Source organism: Ptychodera flava, chromosome 22 (assembly GCF_041260155.1).
Source record: "Ptychodera flava strain L36383 chromosome 22, AS_Pfla_20210202, whole genome shotgun sequence".
Lineage (NCBI taxonomy): Eukaryota > Metazoa > Hemichordata > Enteropneusta > Ptychoderidae > Ptychodera > Ptychodera flava.
Window position 1 is genome coordinate 14,105,061 of NC_091949.1, and position 23,054 is coordinate 14,128,114.

The window sequence follows — 23,054 nt, forward strand, 5'->3', positions numbered from 1 at the left end:
GTCAATTAAAATATCTCTGCATGGTTAGAACTTTATTTTTTCACACAGTCAATTAAACTATCTCTGCACTAGTCCTTATGAAATTTATTCTAGGATTTTCTGTGTGACAATGCTCATTAAAAACTAACACCTTTCATGGCAAACAGTTGCCTCACAGAAATAACTGTTGTGTGTAAAGGCAAAAATATTTTTTCTGAATAAATGACATACGTTTGGTCTGAATTTTCATTTAACATGATTATTTTGTCTGCCATGTTGTCATGGCAATTGTGATTTAGTGGGACAAAAATTAACATTTTCTTTTAAACGATAGAACATGAAAACACAGAGATCCTGGTGATTTTATTTATTTCCAGACTGACCTTGCCTCGTTTCCACTCCCTCTCCCCTCTTTACAGGAACCCCCCACGCAAACAGAAAACAAGATCAAATCCGACAAACAGATGGACCAGGACAAAAATGACGACGCAGACACCAAGCAAGATCAAGACATTTCAGACAGCCCCACGGAGGACAAGGGCGCAGCCAGCTTACAAATCATGGACATTGAGAAGATCAAACATCCGTTACAGAATACCTGGGCATTGTGGTTCTTTAAAAATGACAAATCCAAGTCGTGGGCAGCGAATCTTAGGTTGATTACAAAATTTGACACAGTGGAAGATTTTTGGGCGTGAGTATCATGCTTTTATGAGTTTATTTCAGCGTTATACCCAATGTACATAACGTGCTTTATAAAGTTGTACAGACATTGTCGTGTAATCTAGAGTAGTGCAATGACCTGATAATGAAATTTACTAGACCATCTTGCCAGCAACTTAGCTGATAGGGACAGTGTTCCATCTTAGCTAATATAATGCACCATCAGTGAAAAACAAAACCAGAAAACATAACTGCACAATGGATGGGGTGAGTGTCCTGTCATTTTGTCCTATCGGTAATTATCAGGGTGTGGAATAATCTACTTTCAAAGGGTACACGATGTATGTGCATTGCATATTTCAAAGACATGGTGTTTTTCATGTCACGTTTCACCTATCAGTATCACATTTCTACCATCAGATGTAATTTTCATCACAAATCGTCAATACACTGGATACTGATAGTACTGGACAAAGTGACTGAAATTTAACACGTGTCGTGCTCAGTGCACTGCTAGGTCATGACATTGTCACCTTTGACCTTGTGATATGCTAATTACAACAGCTACCCAATAACAAGGCTGGTACCAGCTGTCCATGAAAACAGCTGAAGGTTTGTCACCGTGTCACCAGAAATCTTTATTCCTGTTTGTGTTCTGGAAAAGTGTGTTATCAATCCAGTGCAGTCTGGAAGGCAAGGCCTGGAAAACGTCTGGAAGGGTGTTGTAATGACAAGTGCCTTACTGAATTACAATATATCATTATACCATAGCTTGAGAAATTTTATCCACCATAAGTATTATATCAGACAATGTATGCGCTCGTATTAAATTTATCAGGTTTTGTGAACTACATATCAACTCCACATCCTGCCAAATATTGAATCTCACAGATGTAAGAGGAACACAGAAGTCAGTCAGATATTATGTGAAATAACTTTTCTTATCCTTATAATATAGATTATTTTGTTGTAACCCAACTTTGTTTCCCATCTGTCTGATTGCATAGTTCTCAAGATTCAATAGAATTTTTCTTCACAGACTATGAAATATCATCTATTATTCTGCATTTGTGATAAATTTTATGTCTAAGGGCCAGAAGGAGGGTACTTTAAGCCATAATTGTGGTCTATTATAAATGGCATAAGTTTGTAATTGTATTCTGTTGTTGCCTAGGTAATGTCTTGAAACCATTTCTTTGCAAAAATTTTTTTTGAGTTCAAGATATTTTTACTTTTGCTTGGCTGAGCTGAAACTGATATTTCAACTGGTAGGATAATGTTTGTGAATTTTGAGAATGTGAGTGTGGTTTGACATGAAATTGATATCTCACGCGTATGTGCCTGCCAAAATTTCATTTCCGTTGTCATTGTAAGATATTGATAAAATCTCACATTACTGCAAATGAAGAGACATAATCACATCATCATAGTAGTGACAAAATCATAGACAGTTGAGTGGAACCCCTCTGTACAGGGCTCGAAATAACTTTTTACCCTGGTAGTCTACTTGGGCTACCATTTTCTGAAGTTGGTAGCCCAGTGACAGTGTCTGGTAGTCCATGAATATTTTAGTTTAGGGCTACTGTACTCGTCCGAGTATAAGCCCTGGTTCAGCAACACAAAATAGTAGTAAAACCAGGGGCTTCAACTCGAGAAACCCCATGTTATGTGTCACGAACGCTTAATTTATGCTAATTTATGTACATTTTTAACACTTTCTATCACTTTCAAAATCAGCTTATACATCCACAGAAATTGTAACTTGAGTAAATAAAAACAGAAAAAAATGTTCTGAAGATCTTTATGATCTGGCTTACCTTGCTACACCCGAGTCTCTCTATACAGAATGTAATACATTGATACTGATCAACAACCATAGATAAAAGACAGCGAAACTCAGCCAAGCTTAACTGATTCAGTGTTTTATATTACTATTTCAAATCAAACTGATTGCACAATCTCTTGATATAGAAGTGACAGTTTTGTGAAATTCCAGCATCAAAACCCTAAAACTTGACACAAGTACGGCTTGTATGCTGCCGATCAACAGGATAGTGTGAACTGGCATGCAAAGACTGCACACGGAAAAGCAACTCAACATTTTAGTATCAAATGCTCTGTATCTTGTGAAAACAACAACATAGCAGTGAAACTTGTAATAGTCACCAGAAAAAACTCTTCACAGATGAAAGGATAATTGCTTCAAACAAATGAAACTCCATGTTACTGCATTTAGCTCGTCCGAAAGTGACGGACATCGCACGCCTAATATTTCATGTCCCAGGTTTTGGTAGTCCGTGTGGGCTACCATTTCATGGACTTTGCTAGCCCCAGGGAAAAGTTGGTAGTCTATGGACGCGGGACTACCGCTAATTTCGAGCCCCTCTGTAGCACCTGCTGTTCCAATCTGAAAATTGGACTTTAGTGTCACAGAAATACACAAACTATTGTGGAAACGATAAGATACAACTTCCTAACGGGAACTGTGCTTAGCAAATATATCAATTTCATCAATATTTTATGTCTTTTTAGCTTCCAGCAAAGATTTCACTGGAAAGGAATTTTAAGTGGCATAAAAAAAACACATCAGCAATTGTTAACTTTAACACCCATCATCAACTTCTTAGGCTAAAAGCATATAGCTTGCTGTACTGTGACCTTCATGTATGTCTGTGCAATCACATGACCTTCAAAATATTCAACATGGAGCCTATTTTATTAGCCGACAGTAAATAGTGATTTGGCTGTGGTTTCTATGAAAGCTCAGGTGTCGTAACTAATTGCATAGTACAAGATGTATGTCTTGTTTCCTATGTTTTACGACCCTTTGCCACAATATTATGTCAGTGAATGCGTCTTGCGTATGTCCTAATTAAAGGGACGGGGTCTTTGGAAACGTGCCTATGTGATTTTCTTGTTTACGAACAATGCATTTCATGCACAATATCTGGATGCATCACATCAACATAACTGCAATATTTATTTAAATTTTATAATATACATATGACAAACATGTTTTAACTTTCATTAATTGCCTCATACCTTGGGTACAGTGTTTATATTGGTCATATGGGTTCCATACGACCTCTAACCCTTTCACCACCATGGTTTGTCCCAAATCCATTGTTTTTAGTCCCCACGGACGGTATCCGTGGGGACTTATAGGTTTGGTCATGTCCGTGCGTGCGTTGCGTGCGTGCGTGCGTCCGTCCGTTCACGCAGATATCTCTGAGATGCCTGGAGCGATTTCATTCAAACTTGGTACAAGGATTACTTCATATGTCATACAGATGCACGTCAATTTGTTTTGTGATATGATCCAATATGGCCGCCAGGCGGCCATTTTATTACGATTTTTTCATGTACAGAGCCATTACTCAGGCATGTTTCAACCGATTTTATTCAGAGTTGGTACAAGGACATTGACCAATGTCATAGATATGCACTTCAATTTGTTTTGTGATACGATCCAATATGGCCGCCAGGTGGCCATTTTATTACGATTTTTTCATGTACAGAGCCATTACTCAGGCACGTTTCAACCGATTTTATTCAAAGTTGGTACAAGCTTATTGACAAATGTCATAGCTGTGCATGTCAATTTGTTTTGTGATACGATCCAAAATGGCCGCTGTGCGGCCATTTTATTACGATTTTTTCATGTACAGAGCCATAACTCAGGCATATCTCAACCGATTTTATTCAAAGTTGGTACAAGGACATTGACCTATGTCATACATATGCACGTCAATCGTTTTGTGATACGATCCAATATGGCCGCCAGGCGGTCATTTATTACGATTTTTTCATGTCCTGAATGATAACTCAGACATGTATTAAGCGAATTTATTCAAAAGTATTTTTATCACAGACCTAATGAAGAGGACTCTATCCTCTCTGAGGACCTGTAATCAAAGCACCCATTAACAAGTGGGGACTGTGTCATCAACGATGACTTGTCTATGGTAAAGTTGGACCTGTATACAGGGAACTGGGGGTGAAAGGGTTAAGCGCAGTTCCGATGACCCTCTCCCTTTGAGGTACCATGCACCTTGAAAGAGAAAGCTTTTAAACTCTTGTTTGCACTGTTCTCACAATTTAAACCATTCTTTTTCATTGTCAAGAATAGATATTAGAGTGTCGCCATGCCCATGCCAAGGTCACAGAAACAAATTACCTAAAATTTCCTGGTATTTGAAATTCAAAATGGCTGCTTTACCCAGTGTTGATGCTATTGAGAAAAATTAAATTTTCAATTTTACACACAAAAAAAAACATGAGAAAACTTCATATACATTGTATTCAAAGACTTCAAACTAAGCCCATGCAACAGCAGATCAGGAAAGTATTGTAAAATGTGATTATTCCAAAATCTGTACCCTAAGCATATTGTGCTGTGTTTACATCTATCATAGCTCCCTCTAGAATACGTCAATATCAATTTAGGACTTGCAAACTCAAGTTTAAGTACATGTAGCATGATGATTGAACCTAGTGTGATGCTTCAAGCAGTTTTCAAGTCTTATCAAGACTGATGAATACTAAATCAGGACCCTGACTCCCATGTCACACCTTGCACCCACACTTACATATTTCATTTATTTAATGGAAACAATGTGATAAAGTTTGTTGCCATTGCTTGATTGTGAGAAAGTGTCCACCTTAATATTAGATGACATTGGTTGAGTGAAGAAATATTTCATGCGTTGGTGTCAATGTCAAGTAAATCTCTTATAAACTGAATGTCATATGTTAATTGTGGTGATTTTTACAGCAAATGTAATCGATTTATGCTGTGTTTAACTTTTTATGGAAATTATATGAAAAATGACCGAAACGCTATGTTCATTTTGTGAATGCAAATTAGAATTCTCTGTGGCAGAATGTAAGAGTTTGATACAATCCAAGCAACTAGTCACATGACAAAAGATTGTGAAAAATGGTGACATTTGCATCAATGACATCACTTAGTTTTAAAACAGCTCCAGTATGCGATACAGTTATCAGGTTTATTCATTGATTTACTGTGTGGAGAGGGCGGCAGCTTTACTTTTCTTGTTGCTGCACTACTTACAGCAGGATACCTACTCTCAAGTGTCAGGCAGAATTGTCACAATTTTGACATAAGCAATTTTGACATGTACTTGTGTTGTTCTCATGCCATGTCAAAAAAAACAAAGCCACTCCATACTGTGAAAGATAGATATTGATTTGTAAGGTTGAACTGGTCACTGTATGGGCTGTATTACAAGAATACCTGGCAAAAGGCCATGCCATTCCAATACAGAGATGGCAGGACTATTTACTTGTATCCTGACCTTAAAGATGACCTTTAACCTGTCCACCCCAAATTCCCTGTACACTGGTCTGTACTCATCATTGATAACAATGGTCATGGGCCAAACCATGGTGATTGAAAGGGTAAACCCTTTAACCACCCCACCTTGGGACAGTCCCCATTATTTTCACTAGATATAGTTGAACCCATATATAGGGAAGTGGGGGTGACAGTGTGAACACTGGATTGACTGCGGTTCTTCGACTCCCTCACTTTTCATAACTTGTGTTTTTCACTACTCTCCTTCTTTATGTATTTGATAACCCAGGTTATATAATCACATACAAGCTGCCAGCGGGCTCCAGTCTGGGTGTGATTACTCATTATTTAAGGTAAGTTTTGCACCATGTAGATTGATTGATTGTATTCGACATCCGGTGCCAGGTCAATAAATATTTCAATTGTCAGATGTAAGACAATGCTCAGTGACCTAGTTTTTCTAAGAGCTTATGAATACACTCACAACAATCACGTTGTCAGTTCCGCGTATTCCAGTAATAAACCATAATGTCAAGATAAGTGTGATGGATGATGGTCCATGGTGTATTTCTTCGAAATGACACTTCAAGTTAAAGCAGCTGCTGGGGGTAGATTCTGTTTAATTTCCCAAGAAGTTTACGTCATGGCCAATAATACCTGCCATTCTGGTATTTCATTTTAAAGTGGCTTTTCAGGGGTATAGATTCTGTTTAATTTCTGGAGAAGTGTACGTCATGGCCCTATCTGGTCTTTCCTTTGAAAGTGGCCGTGTAGAGGAAGAGATTCTGTTTAATTTCTGGAGAAGTGTACGTCATGGCCCTATCTGGTATCTTATTGTAAAGCAGCTGTGCAGGAGAGTAGATTCTGTTTAATATCCGGAGAAGTGTATCTCCTGACCTTATCTCAAAGACAAGCAAACATCGGGGCGAAACCAGAAATACCTGTAACACTTCTTTCAAAATGAATGGAGATAGATTGTGACCTTCCTGTGTCCTTGAATCCTGGCTGGTTCACCAAAAACCTGATAGCTTTCAAGCAGTGTATTGGCCTTCTCCATGTTAAGACCACACCCAACAGTTGATTTTCAATAAGGTGATTTGATACACCAAATGAGAATATGATAAAATGCTTTGCTGTCTTATGTAAAGAGACTTACAGTAATTTTTTCCATTTTTCAGGACATGTCTATATGTTCAGTTCTAGCAAAGTTGACCAGATAAATTTAGCCAGCTGTTAGGCCATCAAAAGTTTTCTCACTGTGGAGGAGGGGGTGTCTACTGTACACTCCCCCCTCCCTCTGCACCACCACCACCTGGTTGCTTTTCAGTGACAATTTGCAACCAATGTGATCATCTTATGAACACCATTATTGTTCTCCATGCCGACAACTGATGACTTCTCTTCTGATCTATGATCAATAATTTATATTGGACTTTGGCGTGTGTTAGTGTGGAGGTCAATAACAGTGCTGACTAGTCAAATACATGATATACTGACTGGTGAAATTCACTATTGCCTGGGTATTTCTAATGAGGAGATAAAATAGCACTGGCTTTGATGAATACCACAAAAACTTGGGAAAAATATTTCAAACATATAATATGCATCCCCATGCACAAGATGCTGTCAGAGTACTTGAACTGTTTATTATTTATTAATTAAAATTTCAATTTCATTTATTTATTTTTGAAATAATTTGTCTTTGTAGGATGGAATTGAACCGATGTGGGAAGATGACAGGAATAAAAATGGCGGACGTTGGTTAGTGAATCTTAATAAAACGCAAAGGCATCGGGATTTAGATAGATTCTGGCTGGAAACGGTATGTATTTGAAAAAACTGTATGCACCAATGTTAAAATGCTTATCAATATAAGGATATAAATGTGTCTACAATAGCTCTAGTGATAATATGTTCTCATTTCTTTCAATGGGATGGCACATGGTTCATGATACTTCAGAATCTAGTTGCCATCTCCAGGCTGTCTGAACCGAATAATTTAATGCACTCATTTTGAAATTTGTTATATCAGGAATAAACATGTCAGCTATCCCAAAGGTGAACGATAAATAGTACCGTATTCCTCTGATTCTAAAACCCCTTTTCAGAACCAAAGGTGACGGAAAACATGTGGGGGGGTTGTATAAACGGATGTCACCGCGAAATCGAACGTCGTAGTTAATTTATGCTAATTGATTCAATGTTATGCAAATTTTATGCCAATTTTTTTATTCACAAGAGCGCTGACAACTTTGTGATATCAACTCATGGCCATGCTGCGTCGATACTGACAGTCAAATCTGTACGGTGGTATAAAATTAATGGAGATCGACAAGTTTTGAAATTTAACTTATTTGCCATACCCTCTTTTGCTAAAAAATACGATAGCAATAAATCTTTGTATTTCGTGTATAGATAATTACCACAATACTTCGTTGCAACAAGTATGCTCCAGCAGTAGCTAGCAATGCATAGCATTGGCTGCAAAGGTCAGACAAGGAGTAAAGGTAAGTCCCTAAAGTTCCGCTGGCTGTGATTGGTCAATTCACGCGATAGGTCAAAGGTGTCAGTGCATGAGGTCAGGGTAAAATTCTGTTCAGCACATGCATACAGTGTGGTGCACGGTGTCCGTCCGATGTTTTCTATTTACGATTTTCAATTAGCGTACTCCTTAAAATAAACGATCAATTACGCGTTGTGAGTTTTATATTATTTGCTCCTACGGTAGTTTCAAAATGTCTAACCGTATTTCGAAAGGAAATGTGATCTTACGAAAAGGCAGGCGCTAGGCTCGAACTGATAAAGTGTTGAAGCATCGGCCGGCTGGCCGAGACGAAAGATTGCTATGCCAATATGCTTACAATTTGATGAATTGAATTTTTGGCAATAAAACTTTGAAGTTTTTGTTATTCAGTCATCTATGATGATCTGTTTGGAATGGTACGAACATGCACGTTTTTGTTCTAACTGTAAGTGTATAGGGCCGTTTATGAAGTTGGGTATTTTTCCCTCGCAAGACTTCGAAAGCATGCATAATCTTGAAAATCTGTTACACTATCGCCTACTCATTGCCGGGACTAGTTCAGGAAAAGGACACACACAAGCAAGAAATGCCGTTCATACAATAAATCCATTTATAACATGAGGAAAAAAATGTACAAAATTGATAAAACATGAAGAAAGAAATTCAAAGTATTTTCAGTTCATGCACGGAAGAAACTTCGGATGTCGCGTTTGTCGATACAATTGCCCTCTTCATTGAAGTCAAACCATCGAAGTCTATATCGTCATCTTCCCCCTCGCCATCAAACATGAGTCCCAAGGCCTCATTTGATAAGTCGTCATCGAGTACCGGAATCTCCTCGGAAATCATGTTGTCTTCAGTTCCGTCGAGCGCATTTGCAATACCCATGGAAAGGAACGATTTTTTCACCACGTGAAATGAGCGAATCGTACTCGATCGACACGTTCAAAAACCCGACTATCATAATGTTCATGTTATGGTAGCCAACTGGCATCAAAACATTCGATTCGTACTTGATCAAGATGTTCAAAAATCTGCTTATTTGAAGTTAGCAAAATGACAGTGACAAAAAGACGGCATTGTACTAAATCGAGACGCTCAAAAATCGAACTCTTTTTATGTTCATTTACATAGCGAAATCCAAGTGGTTTACACCCTTCCTGAGATACAATAAAGCGAGCGGTTGCGTCGTCTGAGGGCGCTTTGTGACGTCACAATCTGGTCAACGCATCTGCTTGGGTGGGATCAAAGCCACGCCAAAACTGTAGCCCTTCCGCTCGCGAAGCAAGACGTACCGCTATAAGATTTCCTTCGTTTTGGCTAAGTTTTGCATTATTTTTGAAAGCTGTTTAGTGCAAGACGGGCTTAAAATGGTTAATTGGTTTTGTGCGGCGCCTGAGTGCACAAATAGTCTGCGTAAAAAGAAAAACGTCGCCAAATACCCAGGCTTGAGCGACGTGACCTTTCATGCCTTTCCTACCAGGAAACACCCTCGACTTCGCCAGCAGTGGATTGCTATGCTTCGCCGTCAGGACGATTGGACTCCCAATAATTACTCTCGCGTTTGTTCAAGACATTTCCCCGGTAACAAAGGACCAACCGAAGAGTATCCTGTACCCATTCTTTTCGCCTATAATAACTGGAGACGGCCAACCACCCCTCGCTCCTCAAGTGCTATACGGAAGCTGGCACAACGTCGTGATGCCGTGCGGGACGAGCTTCCTGTGTCCGAAGATGTCCAGATCGTTGAGTACCAGAGCGATGACCAAGTTGTGCAAGTAGACATGATCGCCGAAAATCGCTACGCTGGTGTTGGATTGGAAGTTGAGTTAGGTGTGGAAGAACCACCTTCTAGTAAGTTTAGATAAACCTGTACTTACTGTGTATGTGTACTGGAAAAATGACCATTCACTTTTTGTTCGTTCTATAAATGTGAAAGCTGTAAATTTTTCAAGTTAGAAAAATATTTTTTCGGCGTACACGGGAAAGCACAAGTGCAAGTACATTTTATTTTCTTATACTAAGCCTACATGCAACGAATCAGAGGCAGACCATTGCATGACATTACAAAGAAAGTTCATGTAAGGACAGTAACTTGTTTTTGGTTTTTAAATTGCCTTGCACTATTTTTGTAATTACAGAAATGTATAGATCATTGAAGAGTGGTACTGTGAGCAAGTCCCCACACGACCATGACTACATTTGTATTGGGGACCAAGGTGAAGAAACATGTGAAGTCGACTCTAACAGGATTGCAAAGATTCGTGTGACGACCTTATCCAAGGCCGGAGAAGCCAACAAAGGAAATGTTCCACACCGTACTAATGTTTCACAAGCAGAAATGCCCAATCATCAAATGACTTCAACCCGTGAAATTGCAACGCAGACAGACCTAACAGGCGAAGAAATCACTAGGAAGTTCAAAGTTGCGAGCAAATTTGATGATAAGGACGTATTACGTCGCGAGTTACTACTTGAGAAAGTACTTGAATCTGACAAATCGGTTCAACAGTATACCGGCTTTCCTAGCCTCGATTCATTGAACTGTTTCTTTGATTGCGTATGTGATGCTGAAACATTATTGAAGTACTGGAGCGGCAGTGGCAGCTTGAGTGACAAAAGGTATCAAAAAACGGGGCAAAAAACCAGGACCGAAACGCAAGTTGACAAAATATCAAGAATACTTGCTTACTTTAATTCGACTTCGCCTTGGACTGTTGTCTTTTTTTGTCGGCGATCTATTTGGTGTCTCCACAACTCGTGTGTCTCAAATATTCATAACTTGGATAAATTTGATTGGAAATTTTTTTTCACGCACACTCTGGCTAAGTATACAGCAAGTTGACGAGGGAACACCTACATCTTTCAAGAAACATTTCCCTCGAACCAGAGTCGTCATAGATTGTACGGAATTTTTCATCGAGAAACCCAGAACACCCACCGCCCAAAGTACAACTTACAGTTCGTATAAATCACACAATACGTACAAGTGCCTTGTTGGGGTAGCTCCTGATGGAACTTTCAATTTTATATCCAAGCTGTGGGGTGGGAATGTTTCTGATAAATTTATAACGGCACAGAGTGGTCTTATAGACTTACTTGAACCAGGTGATAGAGTGATGGCTGACAGGGGTTTTAATATTCAGGACCTGCTTCTACCTAAACGAGTGAAATTAAGCATACCTGCATTTACTCGTAAGGGTCCAGGAGGAAAGGGAAAGCGTCTGAATGCAAAAGAGCTTGTTGAATCAAGGAGAATAGCTAGATTAAGAATTCATGTGGAGAGGGCAATAGGTAGAATGAAAAACTTCCGTATGCTCTCACAAGTACTGCCAATAGCTATGAAAAATATCAGTCATCAAATGGTTGTAGTTGCTGCCGGCATATGTAATTTTCAGGATCCACTTTTGCAAAAAAAAAAGTGAACAAATACGCAGAATGTACGCATGAACACACTATCATTCACCAGCACACTATCACTAGTAGCAATTAAAGTTAAAAGCAGTGTACATGCACAATATTGATGTCAGCTTTCTCTAAGTTCAAATAAAGGTATATTTATTCAATAACAGTAGTCGCCTCTGTACTTTATGAAGCCATGTGAAATAAAGAAGTGATTACAATAACTGTAATTAAACAACCCCGGTATTACATTTTATTTAATCTTCTTGAGATTTCTCAGCAACAACTTTTGGTACGATGAACCTTTCATAAAACAAATCAAGTTTGCCTTCAATGTTTTTCCAGAATTCTTCATCAAAATAGATACGCTCTACTGATGTGTCTTTTCTCGTGAATAGTACAAAATCGCACCACTGTAGTTGACACATAGCAAGTTGCATTTGTATTTGGGTGTACCATTTTGATGTTTTTTTCAGGCAGAGTGTACCTGTTTCATCCATGTACACGTGGTATGTGGGATCTACAGTAGGTATTTCACAGGGGATTACATCGCGATGTTTACTTGAACACTTATTTCACAAAGGCCAACACCACAGCAGGCACATGACACTCTACCATCAGGGCTAGAGGCAAGGTACGGTTTATCCATACTGATCATCAAACCAACATCTTCAAACTTAAATTTCTTATGTGCTTTTTTTGTCTTCTGACAATAAAGATGTTTGGCTACTGGTTCATTTTTTACACCGAATTGTACATGCGCAGATTGAATTTCTAGTGGTTTACCATCCATTATTTTTCTGACAATATAGTTATTATCATCACTGGTTTCCCTCATATGAGCTATGTCATGTGCGATGCTAGCAGTGATTCGACCTTGCCTATACTTAAACCAATCCTCACTATCACGTTGCTCACATGTCATTAATGCTACTTTATCTGCATCCTGTGTTGTTATGGCTCCCTTAATATAGCTAATGAAATCACCATCACTTTGAGAATTATACGATTGGCCCAGTTCAATGATCGTTTTGGGATTTTCATCTTCATCACTTCGCGATGGTGGACCAAGTGCTATATTCCAACACGACCCCTTGGGAGCCGCTTTATATATTCCCTGTCGAATAAACTCTGTTAAACGTTTGTCTGCTTCTTCATCGCGGATGGCACCTGGATAATATGCTGACATGATCGGCCGAGGTTTAGCTGGTTTAGACTTGTCCTTTCTCATATCAATATCATCAATGTCCATCGGAGTTGAAACCTTGCGGGGTTTATCCCATTTACAGGTAACGTCTGTCGCCACTTCTGTACTTCTGTCTTTGTGACGTCCATCGAAGTCGTGCAAGCTGAATAACAGTGCAACACAATGTTTACAAGTTCCATGTTCACTGTTAAGAAAAAATGTTGGTATCGTCAAATATTTCACAAAATAATAGTTTCAACATAGCATACAATACGGACTTGTGTTTGGGGGGCCCGGGGGTTGAGGGTAGTTTCAACCAGATCAAGCGAGCTCCGTTACTCAGCAAAAATAGCAAAATAAATGACATGACAATAACATAAAAATACTGAAATTCACTTACGCAACACAATTGCAGCCTCCCGATATGATTTCAGAATTCGTTTTCAGAAGAAACCATGTACGGTATGGTTTTTCCCGCTGTGAGGTCTCCCGGACACACTCAGACATGACGTACATGTAATCAGAGTTTGGAACTCGGTGGAGCTTGACATCGATGATATGTCCATCAGCAAAGAGAAGATGACCATTATCCTTACGATATTGAGCCATTCTTTCTCTTGTCCACTGACAAACATCCCATAGGTATATCATTACATCAGTGATGACTATCGGTGGGAGGGAACAAAGGTTACTATCCCAGTTTCTTATCTGGGCTGGGTCTGGCAAAGTTATCGGACGATTTCGAGCGTCGACCACAGTGCGTCTTCTTTTACTGGAAATCTCACGATCGTCCGGCTCGATCGGTCGAATGTCCAACTCGATCGCCAACTCCACTAACTGTACAAGCTTGTCCTTCCTTGCATTGTTACATGTAATCCCTCTCGATGCCAAAAAGTCTCGCAGTTCAGGAACTCGCATTGTTCTTATATTGTCCATTGTGCTCGCCATTGTCCGGAATGCAGTGGATGGGCCCCACCCCATAACCGGAAGTGCGTTGATCCCAATGCATACGCCCTCGCGCGGCAAAATTGCTTACCCTTTTGTTACATGTTGGAATCTCAGGAAGGGTGTATTGTATCGCCAGGAACAATAGAACCGTTCCCGATTGACATGTTCCAACACCAAACAATAGTGTGCTTGTTCTGAGGTTTGATACTTCACTTTGGCACTTGTTTGTGACTTTGATTTAGGTGTCTCGGATATCCTTGTCTCATAACATGACAATGGCTCTATTGTTCCAGTCAGAATTTAGGTGTACCCCCCTGGGGGGCGTTATAAACGAACTAATGACCAATTACGAATCGATAAAATAATCCTGGGGGGTTATAAACGGGCGGGGTTTTTGAATCGGAGGAATACGGGAAAATTCAGAGAAGAGGCTAGTCTTAAATGAAAGAAAAACAATTGGGGACCTTCATCATACATAACACGAAGTACCAACACAGTTTGTCAGCAGTGAAGGCATTCACCAGCAGTGTTATTTCAGAGAGTCTAACAGCGATACATAAAACCTTGTAGTTGTAATTGTATCTAAAATCACCAGAGCAGCTGATCCGTTTAAAATCAGTCTCCATAGTAACAACCATTTTTTGACCCATCATTCGTTACATTGAAATTCAACTGTTTTGGTTTTCTTTCTTTATTGCAGTTATTATGTCTTGTAGGGGAGGCGTTTGATGATGACAGTGATCATGTGTGCGGTGCAGTTATAAATATTCGCAATAAGGGTGACAAAATTGCAATATGGACTGGAGACGCATCGGAGGCCGAAGCCACAACTAGAATAGGGTAAGATTTATGTTCAGTGTCTGAAATCACAAAATCTGTCATCTCATGCTTCCTTGTAGATTTATCCATGCACACTGTTGAAAACAGAGTTTGACAAAAGCAGGACTTTGAAAAGAAGTCCTTTCAGTGCCTGGCAAAGCCATCATGCGGTAAAGGATGCACATGAAGAATAGTGGACCCAGTTCTGATATATCATGGTAACCTGATTCTATGAGGACACCTTTCATTACAAGTAAAGAGAAACATATTCCAAACAGTGTGTTGAATTGTAATATAATATGGCTGACCCAGTATTCTCAAACCATGTCCTTAACCCTTTGAGTGCCAAAGTCAAATTTTGTTACCTTTATAAAATAAAACCCAGTCAATTTTTCTCAGATTTTTGCAAAATTTTGATAAAAAACTGTACCCAATGAAATGTGATGTTCCTTTGTTCCTAAATTATCAAAAAAAATTCAAGAAAAATTAATAAAAATTGGTAAAATGTTGCACTAAAATTTTGGTGGGAAAAATTACAGCGCTCAAGCGGTTAAAGGGGCATACAGTATGACTCATAATAGGTTTGCATGAAGATTCAGCCTCTCAAATCAGTGGTATGGAACCAATGGCAACAGAAGTTGACTGTTTTAGGAAAGAAACAAAAGAGAAAACAACTTTTGTTTGTGACATTCCTACATGGATAGCAGGAGAAAGTGCCTAAGTGCTGTGGTATCGTCTTGTAGTAATATGCCAGCTTTATGGTGACAGAAATATAAGTTGTAGAACATATGTGCAGCAGATGCAAAAGTTCCCGTTGATTCACAGTGACAGTGTCTTTGGCTCATCAGAAATGATAATTTTAATGTTTTCAAGATATAATTTCTTCAATATGTAATCAATAGATTTTTGATTGGCTGCGCCCCCCCCCCTCCCCCGCTCTTACTGTAAGTGTAGCAAGCGGTCAGCTTTGAAAATGCCATGAAAATGAAGACATGTATTTGGATATGATATTTATATAAACAAAGAGTGTTCCCTGTTGTGAACACATCGTTTAGAGACAAGTCATCCACATGTTACCTTTCTATGGAGTGACATTTGCGGAAAGGAATGTTGAGTCATTTTTTCCCCACTATTAGGTTTCATGATCGTTAAAGCTTTCCAAAAACATACAGAAAAAAAAAGTTATACTTGACGTCAGTAGAGAACGTCTGTAGTTTCACCAGTAGCAGGTGTGTTCACGGTAGCTCAGCTTTAGTCTCGGCGTTGTCAGCTTGTGCGATGATGAACCATTAGCTGATTTTGTCTTTCTTTCTTTCTCCACAGACGCAAATTTAAAGAGAGACTCAATCTTCCGCCAAAGCTGGTCATAGGTTTTCAAGTGAGTACTTACGGTAGTTGATCGATTGAAAAATTGATCACCCACTAGTTTTGAAAGTCATGACATGATTGGTTATGATATTGTAAAAGTGATACGTAAAATGATGGTACATAGTGAAAATGATATCTGGAAAATTGTATTTTGGACCTGAAAAATTGCTTACAAGTCTCTGAATTTTAAGTGACTTTTTCAGTGTATGTCCCAGAAAGAAGCATTAGTTTATAGAAATAGTGACATTATAAAAGGGACAAAGTCAGCCATTTGTCATGAATTTTGTTTGATACGAGATACTACTTATATTGTTTGACATGTGAAAGATCCTGAATAAATGGGTGACTATGTATATATTCGACCCCGGTTTTAGACATGATTCATGAAACCATCGCGAAAATGAAGTAATGGTCATGACCTTGTATCATTTTTGTGATGGTTTCATTTAATTTGTCTAAAACTGGGGTTGAATATATACATGGTCACCCATTCATTCAGTATCTTTCAACATGTCAAACAATATAAGTAGTATCTCGTATCAAACAAAATTCATGAAAAATGGCCAACTTTGTCCCTTTAAGGTGGTAAGGTTTCAAAAGCGAAAGGTGTAAATTTTGCACAAACTTTCCTCAAGGAGTCTTTCCACCATACTCTTTCAAAATCAAGAATAAAAATCGGGGGTCACCGTGGAAATTTTAGTACCAGAGAAACAAATCACCCAAGATTTACCGATGTTTGAAATTCGTAATGGCCACCATCCCTGTGTTAATCTGTTGAGAAAAATAAAATTTTCGATTTCTAAAAACTAAGATGGTGAAAGTTTTCTTACACCAAGAACTTTAAAATGAGCCCCCACAAGTGGTAGATTAAAAAAGGATTGTAAAAGTTTGAGAGTCCGAATATCTGTCCCGGAGGCGCATTCTACCTGAAAGTGACAGAAGTATGAAAATTGGAAATTATAACAATTCTTCTTCTTTCTCTGTTTTCCCATTTCCAGGCGCATTCAGACACGATTAACAAGACTGGTTCAACTGCCAGGAATCTTTATAGTGCGTGATAGTTGGTCAACTACACAGCCAGAAGATAATATCTGTACAGTGCCCTCTATCTATAGCTTTCAGTCTCTTTAAGTTATGGCCCCCTAGCAATCAGCTTTTTGTATCAGCTGATCTCAAATTCATGTCTAGGGGACCCAAATAACACTGCATTTCTGAATTTGTGTAAGTTGTTGCAGCCAATCACTCAACCAGTATGATCAAATGGAAACAACCTGCCTCTGCTCCCGGTCATTCTCACTAAAATATGATAGCACGCACATTTCACCGCTGAGTAGTCCATTTCGTTGTGGCTTCACAAGGGAAGGGCACCAACCAGGTGACAATAGCAATGTGATCAAAGGGAACCTGCTAGGTATACCTATCAACATAAAAAGCTCAAAGGCAAAGAGAGGTCATTGGCAAGACAGTACCAAACGTTTCTTATTCTGTGGAGTTCAACATTTTCATAGTCATGCAATTTCATTTATTTTTAAAATCAGACTTCAATAATCAAACTAAAAAGCTCTTGATTGAATAAAAAAAAGGTACTCTGAACAATTCATGTTCATGTTTTAACCTATTTCATTGGTTTTCTTTGAGCAACCTCCAGCCTAACTCTCTTCATTTTTATCTCATTTTAAGATTATAGATATCAGTGTTCAGAAAAGTCTTGTCTCTCAAAAGCTTTTTATTAAAAAAAAAGCCAGGGCGCTGTGACCCAAGGTTTAAAATACGAGAAATATATTCCACAGAATAAGGAAGGGCTTGGTTATTGAAAAGTCAGTGTGATTATTATGATCTGTTTTGAAATTTGAATCTGTGATACGGTGTTATGAGAGTTCACTCTGTGTGAAAAAATGGTCGCTATCTCTTGGTTGTTCGTCTCCTGACATTCCCACTGTTATTGCTTGTGTTCCACCATTTGCAGCAGATTTTGTTTGATTTGCCGTAGGTAAAATAGGAGACACCTCGCTTGTTTTCTGTTGTGAACAGAGTCCTTGGTCAAGGGCACACGGAAACGTTTCAGTATAGCAGTCTGCAAACCTCAGAATTAGTTGCAATAGAATGCTGTCTTGTCCAAGTTGTAGATTGGTTTTCTGTTAGATAAATGTTCAAGAGATTTGTTCCGTTTGAAAATCTCCCAAAAGGAAGTTAGATTTCATTCTGATTAAAACTCTCTGATCTTTGAGCACCTTTCCCTCGTTTATTGAGTAATACATTTCAGAAAGGCATTTAACATAGACATGTAATATGTAGTGCAGGTAGATACAAATCTCACTGTAAAACGTGGTTGTACATGTTGCCTAAAGATTCCACTGTATCAAAGCATACAGGATAGGTACTGTGAAATGACGAAGCATATCACACTTTGCCCTATTGGCCGTTTATTTGCCATAGAAACAAAATGGTGTTCTCAAAACTTTGGGTTTTGGAAGAGTCAAAAGTGTACATTTTCACCTGTGAGAATTCATGTGAGAAAAATTGCATCAGGTTTTTGATGGACATATTGTCAGATATTGTGTGCTTGGGGTTATTAAGGCTACATATTGAATTTTACTGGTTTGTCACATTTTGTGACAAGGTGACCGTCAAGGCCATATTGAATAGTAAATAACGAAGGTAATTTGATATTGTGTGGTCCATATAAACAAGCCCTTTTACTGGACATTTCTTGCACTCTTTTCAAGCTTTGTGATTGGTCAATTTATTGTCATGGGAACAAGTCAGTTAGGCTCAATGGCTGGCTTTTTTTCCACAGTGGTGAACTTTTGTAGACCATGTCGCTTGGATCTGCTGGAACCACATTTAGTTTTTTTCTGGCAGATTGCAATATCACCAAAAAATTGCTAACCTGTATGTTCTCTTTATTATTATCATTGTTGTGTAAATTTTCATTGCCGCTTTTGACAAGTAACTATTTGCTACCAATTCTTATCAATGGCTACTTCATGTTGTGTGTCTTGTGTTTTCTTCCTCGCGACACACCGAAGTGTCCGTCTTAAAAACAAAAGTATCATTTGCTGTACATCCAAAAAAAAGTATCACCACATAGAAGCGAGTCCCGTCTTTGTGGTGGTACGCAAACATATTAACAACAATTTGATATCAAAATCTATTTTATCAGCACTATTTTAAGAGTACTTAGTCATCAAGCAAGTAAGTAGGTTATCAGAGTTAAGATATGGCATAGCACTGTACACAATTTTGAAAGAAAATGAAAGATTTGCTTGAGGTTCTCGCCCCAGGTGGTCAATATGAGATAAGTGTTATTACATGTGGTAATTTAGGTGTAACTCCTTGCTGATTTTCGCTGTAGAGGAGAGTTTAGTTATAAATTTATATATAATTATTTAACCTGGAGTTAAAAAAAAGACTCATAGAGGCATGAAAATGGTTTGAAACTTTCAAATGAAACTTAAAATCATTAGTTTATTCATACAAAACCCTTTACATGATAAATGCCATGATAAAAAAAAAAGCAAAAAGCCATAAAAAGAATTTTTATCTTTTGGTAATGAAATGAACAACAGCTGTAGGTTTCACTGGTTCCTTTCCACACTGTCGTCGTTGAAGTAGTAACGTAATCTTGGACACATAGAGTAGCAAACCATTTCTGTTAGCTTTTTGAATGTCATTGTGGATCTTGATGCGTTTGTAATCTAGCTGTTTGTTATGTGGTATATATCAAGTCTGATATTAGCGAGTTAGAATCTCAAGTCCAAACTCATTCTCTGTTCTAAAGTTATGTTTTATTTGTCCTTGACCTTAAAAGACTGATAAACATGTCAAAGACAAAAAAGAAGTACAGTAATCAAAAAAATTGTATAAACTTTACGCCATGAATTTCTATAACATGATTCACTGTCTGAATATCTTTCCTATAGTACGGAATGACATCCATTGTGTCATCACCACGTGTATTTTGTAAACCTTTCTCTTGCAATGGAATGGCCCTCTCTCATGCATTACAAATACTAGGCTGGTTCCATTCAAGTGAAAACGGGGCAGAATTTGGAGAAATTTTTTTTTATTTTCTGGGAGGGAATTTGAAACAGTTTCACTGCACTTTGGGTGCTGGGAGTTCCAAGTCGTTGCCCCGTAGAACCGAAATAGTAGCATACAGGAAATTGGCCATTTCTGAGACACAAGTTCAAGTTTGCAGTCGATCAGATAGTATCACTACTATTTGACTGGTGTTGTAAAGTTAACACCAGAAGAATTTCATAGGCATAATCACACTTTCTTCATGATATGTGTTTGTTCACACCATCTTCATCATTCTGAAAAAGATAACTGGAAAATTTTGTAGAAGATAACGGTGTACCAGTTTACTCTGCTTTAAAGGAAGGAGGTCGTCGGAACTGCGCCTGCATGACTTTCTAGTTTACAAACAATATATTTCATGCGTGATAGCTAGATGCATCACGTCAACATAGATGCAACATCTAAATTTTATGATGTACATTTTGAGGAAACCTGTTTTAATTTTTATCAATCATCAATGTAACTTGGATACAGTGTTCATAGGACCCTTTGAACACAGTTCCAACAACCCCTTCCTCCAAAGGCAGTGTTCCACTTTTAAACAAGGTACTATAGTTTGGTTTCAGGAGGTTAAAGGTCACTACCATGGTTATGGTGACTCTAAAACAGTCAGTGCTCGTGATGAAATCAATGCTCTTTCTGTTCAGTTTATGGATTGTTGGACTTTATCATTGTCCTCCGTTGCCTCTAGAGGGCGTTACTTATGATCCTTCTCGACATCATTGTTGAATAGCAGCAATGTGGACAGGCAAGTTTATAGTCATCATTCTCTCCCTTCGAAAAAATTATTAAATATTACAAAAAAATAATTACCAGGTGCATTGTATGAAACACAAACATTTGTTTACAAAGCAGATTTAACAACTCCACTCTTTGTCCTCATTTTCAAAACCCCACGTGTGGTGAAAATACCACACCATTGAAAATCTCTTCCATGTTTCATAGCGAGTGTTAACACGAAAATAAAGTGGTAGATGAGAGTGATTAGGGTACTGGGTTTAGAAAACACATTGAAAACAGAGTGGGCACTTCATCCTTGTCAGCCCCCTCTTTTGTAACTAAATGAAAAGAGAGCGACTCCGTTTTTTTTGCTGGTTGTATATTGCCCTGCATTAGGTAAACATTTCATAATATCGGTCTGATACAGAGCTTGAGTAGAGTATTGTCAAGTGAAGTTAATCATTTTATGTTTAGAATGTAATGTATAAAGTTGTATGATTGTACATACAGTATATTACAATGTACATTCTTTAATTTTGTTTTCTCTTCTCTCTTCAATCTTGTCTTTGGTTTTATAGCACTTACAAAAACTGGTGTTAAAAAAGAAAGTAAGAAATATAAAACATACAAAAAAAAGGATAATTTACTACAAGATGGAGTAAAATATTTTCTATTTGAAAATAAATACTGTTAGTTATTAAATGCTTTGTGTTTGGTTTGTGTTCCTTTCTTTGATTTTGACCTTGATCCTAACCAAGAGATGTGTATATTTACTTATATAGTGTATGTGTACATACTTGGATATCTACATGTATTTATCAGTCTATATATGTCTCAAGTGTGTGTGTGTGTTTGTGTGTGTTTGCTTGTCAATGCAGGCAAAGTGTTGTGCTCAATGCATTTCTGCAGGGCGGTAATACTGAAAACCTAGGGACTAGTAGTCTACAGGCAGTTTCATGCTTAGCGCATGACAATTACAAGTTCCTAGATTCTCAGTATATATATATATATATATATATATATATATATATATATATATATATATATATATATATATATATATATATATATATATATATATATATATATATGTGTGTGTGTGTGTGTGTGTGTGTGTGTGTGTGTGTGTGTGTGTTCATCCAAATGTACACCTGCACATTTAAAGGTAAGCTGGCAAAAAAATAAATTACAGTAAATTGTAGTATTTTACCGTCGCTGAGGGCGCCCTAGAGGTAGTCCCGACTACCCCACTGCAATTTCGAATTCAGTCCACCGTTGATTTCCTTCATTGTTCAGTACATTTAGGCCTACATTCACGGAACGATAGCTGTAGCTTTTGATATTTTTTATTATTTTCGTTCTGAATAATTAATGCATTTTCCATTGAACTATTTTCCTCCTCTGCCTCTTATATATTGTATACATAATAATAACTTCTATGTTAGCCATTCAAAACACAACATAATGGGTAAACTCTACAATATTACTGTTGACAAACGAATTCTGCTCCTTACTAGCATTCATCACATACTGTGTTGACAAGGTAAACACCAGGCATTACTACATCATTTAGCGAGTACTTTTCACACAGAACAAAAATAAGGTACAGCTAATGGAGCTACAGTTGATGGGTGTAGAAGATGTGATCACACTTGTCTAACGGTCTCTGCAAACTAAGGTTGCTGATTTTTTCCCTTTCCTAATGGTATTTATTTTAATGGAAAAAACATTACCTGGTTTGAAAAATCCAAAATATTGTCATTGTAACTGCTAAAGATGCAATTCCCAGTAATGACAATTTTTTTTTCATAAATCGACTCGCACCCCCGCGACTCCCGAACTTCCGCTCACCTCATACCGAGTGGCGTGATTTAACACCTCGTCATCCACCAGGTAATGGTGTCGGTTGTGAATTCTTAACTTCAAACGTATTTTACAGTGTTCGACTCATGCACAATGGTCTGTGATTTTTTACCATTAAAATCTTAAATCAAAGACTGTTTTTGGTTGATATGAAAGGCTAGGTTAAACAATGCGCCTAAAAT

At 38.0% G+C, this 23,054-nt stretch overlaps 2 protein-coding genes across 2 annotated transcripts in view; one reads left to right on the top strand and one right to left on the bottom strand.

Moving 5' to 3' along the window:
• LOC139122742 (eukaryotic translation initiation factor 4E-1A-like) overlaps nucleotides 1-21,711 on the top strand; it is a 28,420-nt gene extending 6,709 nt beyond the window's left edge. The window contains exons 2-7 of the mRNA XM_070688422.1: nucleotides 399-673; nucleotides 6,249-6,312; nucleotides 7,668-7,781; nucleotides 14,720-14,859; nucleotides 16,162-16,216; nucleotides 17,205-21,711. Of these exons, the coding sequence (XP_070544523.1) occupies nucleotides 399-673; nucleotides 6,249-6,312; nucleotides 7,668-7,781; nucleotides 14,720-14,859; nucleotides 16,162-16,216; nucleotides 17,205-17,264 (708 nt within the window). The 3' untranslated portion in view covers nucleotides 17,265-21,711. The remainder of the gene's footprint in view (nucleotides 1-398; nucleotides 674-6,248; nucleotides 6,313-7,667; nucleotides 7,782-14,719; nucleotides 14,860-16,161; nucleotides 16,217-17,204) is intronic.
• Nucleotides 12,430-14,137, bottom strand: LOC139123305 (uncharacterized). The gene is made up of 2 exons (XM_070689459.1): nucleotides 13,472-14,137; nucleotides 12,430-13,276 (listed from the first exon to the last, which is right to left on the bottom strand). Exons 1-2 carry the CDS (start codon nucleotides 14,050-14,052, stop codon nucleotides 12,430-12,432), a joined length of 1,428 nt encoding a protein of 475 aa, XP_070545560.1. The 5' UTR covers nucleotides 14,053-14,137.
• Nucleotides 21,712-23,054: the final 1,343 nt, after the last annotated feature.